Consider the following 16,077-nt stretch of genomic DNA (forward strand, 5'->3'; position numbering starts at 1 on the left):
GCTTTAATAGGTGTAATTAATTGTCAAATTCTGAGACTGGTCAGAATGACAGAGCCAGTTTTGTTAGTGCACTTGATTATTATTATTTTTTTGCAACAGTACTAGAAATCCTAGAATTTTCCAGCTTGACATAATTAATGATGTCCAGCTATTTCTCTTTACTAATTGAACCTTTCTTGCTTTATTATGGACCACTACCACCACAAATAATACCAAAAGAGATTACTTATACCTTATATTACCTTGACACAACACAGATAACTGGAGAAATGCATTATGAAGGAAAGGTATTATACCAAGGAGCTTGTAATGAGGTAAGCAGAGTAATTAGGATGAGATAATGAGCAAGAATCCACATTTTGAAATGAAAACTGCTATAAGCATGCAGAGAAAGACAGTCGAAGACTCGATTAATCATGCAATGTTAAACATGTTTAGTCTAGCATGTCGCATCTAGGAATTGTCTGTTAGCATGATTTATCAGATAGAATAGTTAAATAGATTTCATGAAGATTGTATTCAATTATAGTCATCAAATTTTAGTACCATAGCTCAGCTCTGTTTGCCACTCACATAAGTCAAAGGTTCCAGCGCTGCCTGGCCGTCCAGGACGTTTTATGATGGTAAAATTTATGGTATACTCATTATTTTAGAACTTTATAGGACTTTTCTGGTCCTGGAATTAATTCTTGTTGGCTGTTTTATTCGTTGTAAATTCTGCAACCTGTATTGATCACAGTTGTAGCTGACAGGGAATACTAATGATGTGCCTTTCTCCTGGCACAAGATTGCACACAAGGGAACTGTAAATTGCGACTGCTTTGGCTTTGTCTGTTGTGCTGCATCCTGTAGATGCATCCTGTAGAAGGAGTGAGGGAGGAAAATAACACACTGTCTCTATCTGTGCTTGAGCCTTTTTTATGAGGCCTGGGCAAACAGCTGGGCTTTTTCTGGCCGTCTGGAGCCTTCTCTTCTACTGATGCCACTCATCATTCTGTTATTTCAGTCTGTTCTCTGCTTCAGTGATGTCTTTTTGTTTCTTTTATGTCCTAATGTCATATTCTTCTAAGACAAGTAAGACACTACAGGTAGGCACAACAATTTTGGTCACATCAATAATTTTAGCAGATTTTTGGATAAATAAATCTTCTTTAATGAAGTTTTAAGCTCCACCCACTTCTCAATGTAGTCATGTCATACTGTATAACCCTAAAAAAAGCTTATGTGCCAGAGTGATGTGCTATTATAATATACAGTTAGTCTTATAAACCCCACCTTCTAGATTGGAAGCACCTGAAAAAAAAGAAACATTGTATATTTTTAGATCCAATTTTTTTCCTCTAAATCCGTTTTTATTTCCAGAACCAAAAACCTCAGTTTCTAAATGACCTGCATTCATGAAATTTTACATTTTCATTCCTATTCCTATTTAGAAGTGTATTCCAGAGGACTTTATTGAAATGTTAGTGATTGTTGGATTTGTGTTAGACTGAATAATGAAAAAACACAAACATTTAGAACAGCCTAAGTTGTTTTCTTGATTAAACAATAACATAACGGATACATTTTAATTCTAACGTCATCCAAAGCCTAGATTTGTGGTTATATTAAGTACATAAATTCATGCATATTTAATCAGATAAAACCTCATTCGCATAAATAAATGCAAATTTTTCTAAATGTTCCAATACTAGAAAATACATTTAGGAACATCAGTAATCAACTGCTATAAATTCATTGTGATATCCATCATTTAAAAAAAATTGTATTATATGCAAAGAACCTTTGCCATAACGTTTGCCTCCTCTTTGCATGAGCTCCTTCCCGGTATATCACATTCCACCCATGTAGCAAATGTCAAATGTTTCAGTGCTATGTGTGAGCGTTGGAGGTGCATGTGGTCGGCATGGATACAACAGCGCACAGACTTGATGTTACACAATAAGGCCAAGCAGAAAATGATAATGTTAAAGAAGTGTGCACAGGACATTCAGTTCCTATTCCACATCTTTGAGTGGATGCATGTTTTAAGTCTGTGAGCAGTAACCATGTCAAACACTGACCCTGCAGGCAGGCCAATGCTCTATCGCAGGGTAGGAGCACTACGGCGTAGAAAGAGGGCTTACCTGGCCTACCTCAAGACTCGTTTTCACCTGTGTAAGTGCTCTGAGTTGGAGCCTATGTTTCAGTTTGAGGTTGCTGTGGCCTGCACTGAACTTTTGCTATGCCTTGCTGAGTGTGTTTGCGTGTGCAGTGTCAAAGAATTTTTTCACTTGGAGTGAGGTGGTATAGTTCTTTTAAGCAATATAGGCTTAACTGTGTGTATCACTGATTGCTTGCATTTCTATGTGTAGGAATGCAGGTCCTGGAGTGGAATGGCATCTCTTTGTCTAGTAAAACCTACGAGGAGGTTCAGGTATTGGTCAGTCAGCAATGTACAGAAGCAGAGCTCTGCATTAGACTGTAAGTATAAGAGACTGTTTTTAATATAGATTCGTCTATGATTTTTCATCAGTGTCTAATCAGTCATGTTTCATTTCATCTATTTGTGTTAGGGATCTGAATATGCTGTCAGACTCAGAGGGCTCCCACTTAGACCTTCATGAGCAGCCCAAAGCAGGTACATAAGACTGTTTCAAATTTGCTCAGTTGTGCAGAATTTAAATGTGTCAATACAAACTACTGTATATTCACTGTTACATGTTGCAACAGTAATGTACATGTTGTGGTGCAAGGCATGATATAAGGTATGCTCAGTATATTGGTCCAATTTTTTACACATTTTTAATCAGAGTCCATAGAGAGGATTTCTTTAATGGGCAGGAGAAGTTGAACAGGATTAATCCATAATCAGAAACAAGGAATGGAATCTAGGGTTAAAACAAGGAAGTACAATGAATCAGAACACAAAACTAGAAAATACGTTTAGATATTTATACAGAGAAAACCAGTCTTGAACTTAATGCAAATAATGAAAGTAAGACTTTGCAATGAACAGTGACACACAGAGGATATAAAAAGGCAAACTTATCAAGAATTAATACAAAACAGGTGAACACAATCAGGCAACCAACCAGTAACTGGACAGAGGTGGAGACAGGACTAAAAAAAAAAAAGAAAACAAACACAATCACATGATGTTTGTTGCCAATGGAAACTCTGAAAAAAAATGGGGGAACCAGGCGCATACCCTTATTATAGGAATACTCCAGTGTTTTTCAACCTATTCTCTATCAACCACAAACGTTCACCACAGTCAGTAAATTTAACACATATCCCTGTAATCAGAAAAGTACTCTGAACTTACTTACAACGGAACCCTAAGGGCAGTTGCTGAATTCCTCAAATAATCATTTAAATCATGTGATTATATAACACATTTAAAATAAACATTAAAGATGAGACAGACAATCTGTATGTGAATGTATTACTAAATGTGTTCGTTGGTAGTTTTATGAAAGTAAAATGTTCTTGCATTTTTTGCAGTTTGGTTTTGTGGTGTCCTTGTGCCATCAAGCAGAAACTACATAGTCTCATATTTGAAAGGACATAGATCTAGGATTTAGAGCTTAATATAAACAAATTCTGAAAACGATCTACAGAAATACATTTTTTTTTTAAAGTCCCACCAACTGCCCTTAGACTTGTATTATACAGTATGTTATCGTCAAGTAAATTTTTGTTTGTTTGTTTGCTCAGTACAGGAAAATGTGACACAATTCTTGCCCAAATGCTACAATTCACTTCAATTCCATTTTATCTTATTTGTAATAATAGACATTGAGATCTAGCCATTGATGACAGACTCAAGGTGAAACGTTTGAAATGACATGAAGAAACCATGAGAGGGCTCAAAAGGAATCTATCTACTTCTAGGAGACACTGGATAGTGAGATTATAAATTATTACAGTATACAGGTGTAGAAGAGTATTAAGTGTGTTAAAAGGATGTTATGTATGGGCAAATGGCGAATAAGAGTCCTGGGATGAGCACAGGACATTCTTTATGATGACAGCAGCAGTTCTTAGCTACAAATTTACAGTACCTAAGTGAGATTATCCACTGAAGTATGAGTGAGATGTGGGTAGAAACCATTTTTGGGAAGTGTAAATCATAAGTGTGTAACATTCCAGATGAAGAAATAGCAGGAACTGAAGATTATGTTGTGTAATTCTGATGTATTTCTTGAAGTCAGTTCCTCAGAAAACAATGGGCATGTATGTATGAATAGATTTCCTCTGACCTCTCTCCATGCTGTGTGTAGAACGGCCACCTCGCTCTCCAGGGGTTGACCCAAAGCAACTAGCTGCAGAGCTGCAAAAGGTGTCTCAGCAGCAGGCGCCCAGCTCCACAGCCTCCTCTTTGACAGCTCTGGACAAATCCTCAGCTTCGGGAGCTTCCAGCTCTGTGCCAAGCCCCGGACAGCCTGCTTCACCTTCCGTTAGCAAAAAACGCCACAGCAAGGTACCCAGACATGTGCACACAAACACACACACACACACAAACACACACATTCCTGCATTTACAGCCTGCTTTAATAAAAAGCCCAGAAACACTCATATCTGCTTTTTATATCTTTTGACTAGACATCAGAATCTGCAAAGACCCAGTCTCACCCGATCACAGGAGAGATCCAGGTAAATCTTTGATTGTTATTTAAGCCTGTTTGTTTGTTACTTTGATTTTAAACACTTTGTCGAGATTGTAGTATGTTGCACTTACTGTGCTTTGTCTCACCGGCTTTTGTAGCTTCAAATAAATTACGACAAGCAGCTGGGCAACCTCATTGTTCATGTTCTCCAAGCACGGAACCTGGCACCACGGGACAACAACGGCTACTCTGACCCCTTTGTTAAAGTCTACTTGCTGCCTGGAAGAGGGTAAGTGTATTGCAAAGACCAGTTGTTACATATAATAGCTTGAGTCATAGGGTTATCTGTGGAAAATATTTGATGTGGAAAGTTTTGAGTGTACATAAAGATTGAGCTTGTATAGTTTCACGCAAAAGTTTGAATAGCCCCATGGTTTTGAATGGAAAAAAGTCATATTCACCTATTTTACAATTTACCTACAAATCAAATTCATTACAAGATGTTTAAAATTAAACGTGGGGATATCTTTCAACAAGACAACAATACAAAACACAAGCCAAAATGAACAGAAAAGGGTTGTTTTTTTGTTTTTTTTAAAGTTGTGTGGGTGTTTAGACTGTGGAGGGGTGAACATAACAAAGAGGAGAGGAGCGTGCAATAGCTGTTCAGAGGATGTGAAAGAGACTGGCAGCAGTTATAAGGGGAAATGGTGGAACATACAAGTTACTATATATATATATATATATATATATATATATATATATATATATATATATATATATATAGGGGGAGAGAGAGAGAGAGAGAGAGAGAATATAGTGTAATATATATATATATATATATATATATATATATATATATATATATATATATATATATATATATATATATATATATATAATATAACTTACCATGGTGTAGTTGAATGTTTGAATCTGATTGGTCAGTAGGTGTTGCTACATTTTCTATAACAGCAGTGAATTTTTTGTCTTATTAACTTCTAGAAAAGGTGAGACTGGTAAGGGAATGACTATTTATAGCTGCTATAACTTAAGAGAGAACAGGAACTTGTTTTGTGGACATTAAATGCAACTATAAATAGATCAAATGTAACAATAAAAACAAATAAATTACACATGATGTGGTCATTTTTAGTTAATAAAAACTTTAATTGTTGACAAATCACTGTGGTATAAGTGTAATAAAGCACTTTTGGGTGTGCTTTTATTGGAAAATAATTAACTTCAGGGTATTAACAGTAACTCTGCTTCATGACGGCCTGCATCACACCACTCCATCGTTGATCCATTTCCAATAACAGCACATTCCGTTGTGTTTTATTCCTTACCTTTTCATCATTTTATCATGAGTATATGAAAACGTTTTACACTATATAGGTCTGACCGTTGCTAAAACGTTATTAACTATGTGAAATTGCCTTTAAAAGCTAATGGGATTCTTGTATATAATTACAATTAGCACTCAATCAGCAAAAGAACCCTTTAAAAGCCTTTTATGTTATAATGTAACCAATAGAGTAAAAATCAATATGTCTGTTTGGTTTATATGTAACTTGAGAATTCCTCTGTCCTCAGTTATTGTGTAGATGTGCATTTGGTGGTGTGTTGTATGTTTGTGTTAGGCCTATGACCAGCTATCACAGCCCTACCTGTATTGAGCCTGCAGATTACAGCAACGCTATTGCTATGCTCCACTAGGGCATGAACGCATGGGCCCCTGCATAAGCATCAGTGCACACACACACACACATACACACACTTATACACACACATATACACACACATACAATCACAAAAAATTTCATCAATTTAAACGCAGCCTTTGCATGGACCATGCAAGCCACGCACCACACTGTTTTGCTCATTCATTTTCTCTGCTTCTCTCTCTCTGACATACACACACACAGACCAAAACATACACATTGACACACACACACATGGTCACACAGCAATACATGCCTTATAGATTGTTGTCTGTTTCTGCTGCATGCTGGATCCCCACAGTCAGGTCATGGTTGTGCAGAATGCCAGGTATGTTTTTCTGTCCTACAGTACCATCAGATCTTTACTCAGTCCCATATCACTATAGATACAGCACATCTGAATGGCTCAGTAAAGTATCTTTGGTTTGTTCAGCCTTAAGTTGCTTTCTTTTTTTTTAGTTTGTTTCTTTTTAAGATTACTAGACTGCTTTTTTTCAAACTTCATAAATGTCACTGTAAATGAAGTATAGGTCGCTGTAGACCTATACTGTGCCTTTGGCTGTGTGCCGTGTGCAACTCATTGTTCATTGATGTGAGGTGTTATTTACTCCAAATGTAAATGTAACACATAGATGTTTTGGTCCTTGATTTGTACCCTGGACTGACCCCTTGTGGTGTGTGATCTGGTTGCAGTGCTGAGAACAAAAGAAGATCCAAACATGCCCAGAAGAGCTTGAACCCTGAATGGAATCAAACTGTTATCTACAAGAATATCCACCTGGAACAGGTGAACTGTCCACTTTACTGCAGGATTGGAGGATTTATTATTATTATTTTTTAAAATAAACTCGAGATGAGTTACTCTTGGTAAAACTCAGTATACAGACCTAGCTTTCTAAAAAAAAAAAATTAAAAAAAAAAAAAAACAAGGTTATACTCTGAAATGTGCTACTCGTGCATTATAAATGCATTTCTGTCATTATGTTACATCCATTATACATTATCATGATTAATAATAACATTTCTCATAAGGCAACATTTATTTAACATTCATGGATTGAGTCTCCAGTGTCAGTGCTTCGTAATGGTCAGTAATTCTTCTGCACATAGAACAGAGGATTTAGCATTTTGTGGCTTTTTTTCTGTAACATGACAAGCTGCAGTTTCTTACGTTATTAACTTCAAGAAAGAGAAAGCTATTTATAACTACTTATCTATATAAACTATTAGCTATAAATATTTATAGCTGTTAGAATGTATGTGATAACAGGGAATATCTTGTTTCATGCCTGTTCTATAACATTAAGTGTAACTTTAAACAGATAACAAGCATAACATTTCATTAATGAATCGTTTTAAAATTGTAATCATTGCCAAATCGCTGTAGTATAAGAAGAATATCATACTTTGTGACGTGCTGTTATAAGAAAATAATCCATAAATTGTAACAGTAACTGTAACATGGATTATTTTCCCTATAACAGCATGATCCGTTGTGTGTTATTCCTTACATAGTGCAAGCTCTGTATTATAAAATACAGTAAAATACTGTACAAGACTGTGTTAGAATGTATTACACCATTAGTCTCTGTAGTGGTCTTTCATTGTAAATGTTACATACTGTATGTTGTAACACACGTGTTAAATAATGTTAGTTAAGGGAACTGTATAAATGTATCCTAACTGTAAAGTGCTAGCAATACTCCCAATCCTTCCTCCTAAAATAAAATTACCTTAATAATGTTAAATGTAAATGTTTTTATGTACTTACTGTATAATAAGCTCCAGATTCAATAATGTAAAAAGTGTAAAGAAGTTTAATCTGAGGAATTGAAGTGTTTCATATCTATCCAACGAATAAGGCCAACAAAAAAAAAAGTCACAAGACACTAAAAGCTGACATTAATATGGAAGCAGTCACTTTTTGTGAGATTTGACAAATCTGCAGCCCACAAAATAGTGAGGTCTCAATTAGAAAAAAGCTCTTCAGAGAGAATTGCAGGCTTTGGTGTGAACAGGGACCAGATTCCAGGCTCCCAGAAGTGCTTTAGCTTAATTAAGAGCAAAAAGCTCCTTCGGTCTCCTCAGCTTTTGAAGGCAAATACTGACAGCCCTGACTGATGCAGTGCTGCTGGACTGCTGAGGCGAGGCAAAGCGGTATTAATTGAGAGACAACAGAAGGTAGAGAATTTCTGCAAGCACACCATCTGGATTTCCTAGCTGTAGTGCTAGTTGTGTTGTTAGTGATTGATATTTTTTATGTATTATTTATGTTTTATTGGCAGAAGTGTTCAAAGGGTATCTGGTTGATAGTAAAGGTGTGCATCAGGACTGGGATCCAGTGGGATGTAACAAAAAGGTCCACAGTGATCGGGAGGTTTTTTTATTTTTATTTTTATTTTCATGCGGGTATGAGCGAGCACGTGGTCAGATATAAAGCTTACCGAATAGAGAAAGAGCATTTTTTTATTACCATACATTTAGACTGTTCATTCATTCATCCTTAGTAACTGCCTGATCCAGGTCATTGTGCTTTAAATTAGCATATTAGTTTCTTTATATTTTGCTTAGAACATATTGTGGGTAGGTACAAACAAAAATATGCATGCAGGATTAAAAAAAGTCCCATTTACATGTCTATTTGAGAACCATTATGAACTTGTGTGATGTTGCTGAGGCTGAGGAACTGTGATAGCCAAACTTCACAGACCTTGCTGACAATATTGGCATTTCTACCTCTGACATTTTTTCCAGTGTTTTCTAGTGTTTCCCGGGGCATAGTGGATAGAGTTCAGGCCACCACACCCACTTGGGGTTTAAATTTGGCCAAAGATATAGATACAGATGTATATATATATATATATATATATATATATATATATATATATATATATATATATATATATATATATATATATATACATATTTGGAGCACTAAACAGATACCGACTGTGGCGTTGTGTTACACCTCTACAAGTTTTATTATGTCATATGGCTCATATTTAAATTAATGAGATATTTGTGTTTGGTAAATAAAGCTGATGTTCTCTGTTCTGTGTGTATACATGTATTTAGCTGAGGAAGAAGACATTAGAGGTCAGTGTATGGGACTATGACAAGTGCTCCTCCAATGACTTCTTAGGAGAGGTGGGAAATCAGACATTTTATACACACAATCACACATTCACACAAGCTCATCCCAGCACCATGTAATCAGGTTCTGTTGCATGCTGTAGGTGCTGATAGACCTGTCCAACACTGCTCAGCTGGATAACGTGCCACGCTGGCTGCCGCTGAAGGAGCAGTGTGAAGGAGAACACCATCGGCGCTCACACTCAGGCCAGGGACGCCAACACTCGGCCAAAGTTTCCAGTGGGCACTCACCCAAAACATCTGGGCACAGCAGTCAGGACTCACCTAAATCCTCTGTCATCAAGAGTCGCAGCCATGGCATCTTCCCTGATCCTGCCAAGGGTAAGTTCTGCTCGGTATTCATCCTTAATGCTGGATTCCCACTCTTTCCTTGCTGTCTTCCTTTTGTGTTCCTCTTCATCTTAACTACTTAGACTTGCACTCTCTATTTTGCTGTCCTTGCTATTCTTGTTCTTCTGTCCCTGTCCTCTGTCCCTCCATTCCTATTTCAAAGTGTCTCCAGCCTATATTACTCTTTCATTGTAGCTTTGGCTCCATACTCTTTCCATATGCACAGCAAATCCCCAGTGCTGAATTAAATATATAGTCAGTGACTTTAAAAGACACACCCTCAAAATATATGTCTGAATGCCAAAGCAAGAGGTAGATCTTTGTGAATTGACAAGAAACTCACTGGCATTCTTGTCTTGATTGGTTGGATAGCGGTGATCCCCATCATTTGTTTTATATATATTTATACCGTTGAATTCTCGAATATGATTCGTCAGAAGGTGTTGATTAATTTTCTATAACAGAAGTCCTGGCTGCAAGTCAAATCATGAGTACTATTAATGTATATGTATATGTATATGTTAATGCACTTATTAAATAAAATATTTAGTAATAACTTGCACTGGGACTTATCTGGTGAACTCTCCACAATAATCTAAGGCTAATATTAAACTGATTTTAAAACATGCTGTTATTTAACAGTGAAAAACAGAGACAGGCGATCTGAGCAGATCATTTTTATTGACAGAATATTATTTTATTGACAAATTTCTGATCCCACATTTAAAAACTTGCAGTGTTTAAATAAGTCCCGTACACATGTGACATAAGTGCACATGAATGCTGTCGGGTAAATTCAACACTGTGGATTTTACTGTGCATGGGTTTAGCTCATAATACCACTACGCTCTCCAGCTCTCCATCTTAGCCTTCCCATACACGGTGAGACCAGGTTGGCCAAACAAAAAACACTCACTAATGTCACTGAATTTTAAGCATCGTGGTTAACTATATAAAATGAAACATCAATAAACAGTATTAAATAAATAAAACTTTCTAAAAAAAAAATAAAAAATTCTTCAGGCAAGTTGAGGGAAGCAGAAAACAGGAAGCTCAGCATCATATTTTGGTTGTTTTAGATACACAGGTTCCCACTATTGAGAAATCTCACAGTAGTCCCAGCACGTCGAAGCCGTCTCCCTCAGAGGGCCAAGCCCGCTCCCATGGAACCCCGCGCTCTCACGGCAAAAGTGCCGCATCCCGGGCACACCCTGAAGACGCCATAGCAACAGCTGAAACTGCCAGTGAACAGCATCGCCTCCAACCAAGTAAACGACGCAAATAAAGCCCCCACAGCATGGCTGCCTTCACACTCATCTGCTCTTCCTTCTGTTCCTTTTTTCTTTGCTACCCGTTTGTTTTTGTTGTTTTTTGTTTGTTTGTTTGTTTGTTTGTTTGTTTTTCCTTTACTATATATATGTTATTTTTGGATTCTCTCTCCCTTGTTCTGGTCCCCATGTGGTCACAGTCTGTTCACCTCACCACTTCCTCTCCTGTATGTTCTGCCCTGTGTGTCGAAGACACTTCACTACTCGCATACTGCACGCGTTCACAATTGCACTAGAGCCAGTTCACTTAATAAATACATTTAAAGCTATGGTGCTTATTTAGTAATCCATTTCATATTATAGAAGTGATTCTAAATAAAAATAATATCATATCAATAATATTAAAGATAAGTAACATCATCAACCCATCATCAATGGTGTATCTAAACTATAGCAATAACCAGTAATAAAATAACTATTGTGTCCTTTAAAACTGAAGCACAAAATGAAATAAATAAATAACATAACATAATATAAATTAACTTAAGCACATCAGTGCTCACTAGCTAGCAGGTGAACAAGTTGCGTGTTAAACGACTGCAGGATCACTGCCAAAGAATCTGACCCAATATGTTGAGTCCCCTGCATCCTGGTATCCTGGTATTTTGGGGGTGCCTGCATGAGCACAGCTGATTGCTGCAGTAACTCAGACACAAAAATAGCTGGGTTCAGCCATATTATTGTCCAATTAGGTTTAGCCACAGCTGCAACGGGACCCTGCTCGCCAGCACTAAGGGAGTTTTCTTGGCTGCCAACTGATCCCAGACTTCCGCTGACTCCTCCATTTTCCGATCCTTTCCTTTTCATTGTCCCAATGGGTCATGTCTCAAATGACCAAGCTTTTTCTGCTGTTCTTTGCACCAACAAATCGGCTGTGCATGAGGCCTCTGCCGCGCAACCACCCTGCCTACCCTCTCTATCTACTCTCATTGTGGCTACTGCCAGCCCACAATGTACCTCAGTGTATGCGCTGCGGCCCCTACCTGTTCCCCCAGCCAGGGAGGGCTCACACTGTGGCTGCATGTGACAATAAAGTAAAACGCTGGTGGTTTCCATGTTGTACAGAGTACATACTCTGAGACTCCATCTCGTTGCCCTTTCCCTAACTTCCCTTGAACCCTTCCTCGTCCCTTTTCCTCCAATGTTTTGGGTTTTTTACGTGACCTCACCCCCCAACCTTACCCAGCCCAAACTGGCTGCCTCTCCCTGAGGCAACAGAGGCACAGCGTAGCAGGTGTGCTCACCATACAGAGAGCCCTGCCCGACACACCGGGCAATGAGACCACTGACGGCCGTCACCTGACCCTCCGAAAAGCCATGTCGGAAGAAAGGCCTCAGCGGGATAGAGGTGAGAGAGAGAGAGAAAGAGAGAGAGAGAGAGAGAGGATGCTGGATTACTAACGCACATCTACAGAGAGATGAAGAGGGCTAGACACTCTAGACACAGATAATTCATACAGCGAGACTCAGTCTTCTTCCACACTCCATCAACATGCTTCACTAAAACCAGATGAATACAAATTTATTAGCCAACACGTCAGCTAACTGTAGAGGTCATTTATGTTAGTCCCTGGTGTTAGTGAAGCACTTGGAGCCAGTGTTGAGGAGTGTGTTTAGAGAAGGCTGCATGCATGAATTATGTGTCAAAACCAAAATCATGCATTTCACTCCACACCATCACTCATCACTCAACAGCAAGGTACAACAGCTCTGTAAGACTTAATAGGGAAATTAAAATTCACATTTTCCCAATCAAGATTAACGACCATTAACCACAATTTAAATAGAATTAAACACATCATACCAGAATTAGCCTAATGCGATTGTCCAGGCTACACACACAAGTAGCGAATACACTTACTAATGAATGATTTCTTCTGTGTGTAAATGCTTCTGCTGCTGTTCTGTGCAATCTGATCTGCATTTCTATGTTCTTCAGAGTTTTATGTCAATAGATGATTTATTATATGCTGCTTACATGTAGTTTGTAGTGCATTTTAAATGTGTGCATGTACACCACTGCTAAAAGTGTGCTATTAGATGCTAAAGAATATATTGTAATATATAATACATTGTATGTGTTTTATAAAACGACACTGAAGATATACCTTATAACTTAAGTGGCACAAAATTTATCAAAATTAAGATGTGCTGCTCTTTAACAAAAGCTCAATCATTGGACACACAGATTCAGACAGTGATTATTTTCTTTTAACTGCAAGGCCTCTGTCTTGGCCTCGGGATATTAATAACACTGTAACATTATTCACAATGCTGTCTACAGCTGTCACGAACATTTGGACGCACATGCTGTTCTATTTATCGTTCTATACCCAGTTAAAAATTCTTTAAAACTTTCTTTGTACAAATGAATTATGTAATAATCTTATTTTATAAGATTGAAAAACAATTTTATCAGTGGTGTATATATGTGTGTGTGTGTGTGTGCACATGTCTGTGGCTGTTAGACTGCTAATACTGCATGCAGTATACAGTAATGGGCAAATGTACTGTAAACTTTTTATATATTTTACTGCATCAGTAGAAAAGAGCACATTTTAAATTTACAAACACTCATTTATCTAAATGTTACAGGGAACTTTTTGCATTTCATTTCAACTAAATGAGGGTGTACCTAATGTATTAATAATTTATGCGGTTTTTACTCTGTACTGCTCTTTATTTAGCAACTTTTCATTTCATTCTAAATCTTTGCACAGTACTGTAGTAGTCAGAAGCATGTGGACAGAGTGTGTGGTGGATCTTGGAGGCCATGCTTGTTTCCTGTTCTAAGCATGTTTTGAACTTCTAATGAAGTCTTTAGGCCAGTGGTAGTTCTCCATTCTGCAAGACAGGATAATAGTCTAACTTATATAGTACACTTTCGAAACAGCGTCCCGCAGCCATAGATCTGCTGATACTCCTGTTACTGCAGCCTCATTGGATAGTGGTCTGAGTGGCAGCGCCTTCAGCCTATTGGAAGAAGAAGAAGAGACTAATGGAGTGGACAGCGCCATCTTCCAGGTTCCAAGATTGTATGTTCGCCAATTTTTTTATTTTTATTTTTTTTAATTCTCATTTCACTTAAACAGTAGTGCCTAGAATATACTGTGAACATGACTAAATATACCATAGTTTTAGACAAAATGTTATGTGTGTGTGTTTAAACTGTGCTATTACTAATACTTAGGAGTTAACATTTTAATCAGATACTTTTGATATAATTTTTTATATCAAAATTATTTTCATCTTTGTCTTTTTTATGTAGCGGAAAGATTCCAAATGGCACTGACATTGTGAAGTCAATACATGGAGACACAGAGGGTAAGTGTGTTTGTGTGTGTTTGTGTGTGTTTGTGTGTGTTTGTGTGTGTTTGTGTGTGTGTGTGTATGTATGTGTGTGTGTGTGTGTGTGTGTGTGTGTGTGTGTGTGTGTGTGTGTGTGTTTAAACTGTAATAGGAGAACTGTGTCATAAGTAATATTTCGTACACTATATTGTGTCATAATAATACAAACATTTATTGTTTGCATTATTGTATAAATTCTAACTAATCTGTATCCAGGTTTCTGCAAAGCTGCTTTGTGACCGTGTCCATTCTTAAAATCACAAATTAAATTAAATTTAATTTAATTTAATTACAAACATTTGCAGAATTTTGATTAAGTAAATTCTTAAGAAGTTGGTCAGAATTACTGATTGTAGCATTCATTTATAGTCAAATCAAATACAGTATATTTTTATTTCATTAAAGTAAGCTTAAAGCAAAGTGAGACAGGCAGTGAATTATTGAATTATTTTATTGTAGTTAGTCAATAAAATTAGGTATCACTTATAGAATAGCATATAAACTGTCTGCAAACAATCTATAGATTCAGGTCAACAACCTGTCAGGCTAATTCTAAACATTATTTTGATGGTTTAGGTAATTGATGTTTACTTTGGGGGAGGGCATGGTGGCTTAATGGTTAGCATGTTTGCCTCGCACCACCAGGCTTGGGGGTTCGAATCCTGCCTCTGCCCTGTGTGTGCCTGCCCATGCTTCAGGGGTTTCCTCCAGGTACTCCGGTTTCCTCTCCCAGTCCAAAGACATGCGCTGTAGGCTAACTGGCATTTCCAAATTGTCCATAGTGTGTATGATTGTGCCCTGTGATGGGTTGGCACCCTGCCCAGGGTGTGCCCCGATTCTCAAGGTAGTCAAAGAAAAAACAGAATAAACAGAAGAGAGGGAAACAAGTGCAAGTTAGAACAACAAAGGATGGCTCAATCTTTTCTGGTTCATCTTCTCTTTTTCTTTTTTTTTTTTAGACACAACAAGGTATGAATAGACAAACTAATTCAACTGAAAACAGGTGCACACATTAAGTAACAGACCAGGACAGGGGTCAAGTTAAGTTAAGTCAAGCGTCTTTATTGTCATTTCAACCAAATACAGCTGGTACGGTGCACATTGAAATGAAACAGCATTCCTCCAGGATTATGTTATCCACGGTGCTACATAAACCAACACACTAACCACGTGAGACGTCACAGAACTAAATAAGACCTACACTTTTCTACATAAAGTGCACGTGCAAACGTGTGCAAACAACACAGGACAGTACAGCAACCAAAACAATGGCATGTGATGAAACATAAACAAAGGCACATGGAGTAAAAAAGAATGAGTGCCAATAGCTCTCTGCATTCTGGGAAATGTATTGTGTAAAAGGGGGGGGGGGGGGGGGGGGCGGCAACGACGCTGCTGATGTTTTAATTGGTGGACTGTTTCTCAACTCAGCTGTGACACCTCAAATTTCTCTTTCTCTTTAGTTTCTCAATCACTCTGCATGCTAGGTGTGGTCACCACTCACAAATAATAGCTTGGAAGCCTTTCCATCATGCACATGTGACTCTGAGAATGACTAAATATTTATTGCATGCCACTTGTATAATGTGTGTGTGTGTGTGT

The 16,077-nt window shown here is 37.6% G+C and overlaps 1 protein-coding gene across 1 annotated transcript in view; it reads left to right on the forward strand.

Annotated features, from left to right (window-relative positions):
- Positions 1-16,077, forward strand: part of pcloa (piccolo presynaptic cytomatrix protein a) — a 60,940-nt gene that overhangs the window by 41,293 nt on the left and 3,570 nt on the right. Inside the window, exons 12-24 of the mRNA XM_053688375.1 lie at positions 2,355-2,463; positions 2,556-2,620; positions 4,266-4,465; positions 4,588-4,638; positions 4,751-4,881; positions 6,618-6,644; positions 7,010-7,103; positions 9,392-9,463; positions 9,553-9,790; positions 10,879-11,067; positions 12,314-12,475; positions 14,021-14,162; positions 14,396-14,451. Coding sequence (XP_053544350.1) covers positions 2,355-2,463; positions 2,556-2,620; positions 4,266-4,465; positions 4,588-4,638; positions 4,751-4,881; positions 6,618-6,644; positions 7,010-7,103; positions 9,392-9,463; positions 9,553-9,790; positions 10,879-11,067; positions 12,314-12,475; positions 14,021-14,162; positions 14,396-14,451 — 1,536 coding nt within the window. The remainder of the gene's footprint in view (positions 1-2,354; positions 2,464-2,555; positions 2,621-4,265; positions 4,466-4,587; positions 4,639-4,750; positions 4,882-6,617; positions 6,645-7,009; positions 7,104-9,391; positions 9,464-9,552; positions 9,791-10,878; positions 11,068-12,313; positions 12,476-14,020; positions 14,163-14,395; positions 14,452-16,077) is intronic.

The sequence above is a fragment of the Ictalurus punctatus genome, chromosome 19 (genome assembly GCF_001660625.3).
Source record: "Ictalurus punctatus breed USDA103 chromosome 19, Coco_2.0, whole genome shotgun sequence".
Taxonomy (NCBI): Eukaryota; Metazoa; Chordata; class Actinopteri; order Siluriformes; family Ictaluridae; genus Ictalurus; species Ictalurus punctatus.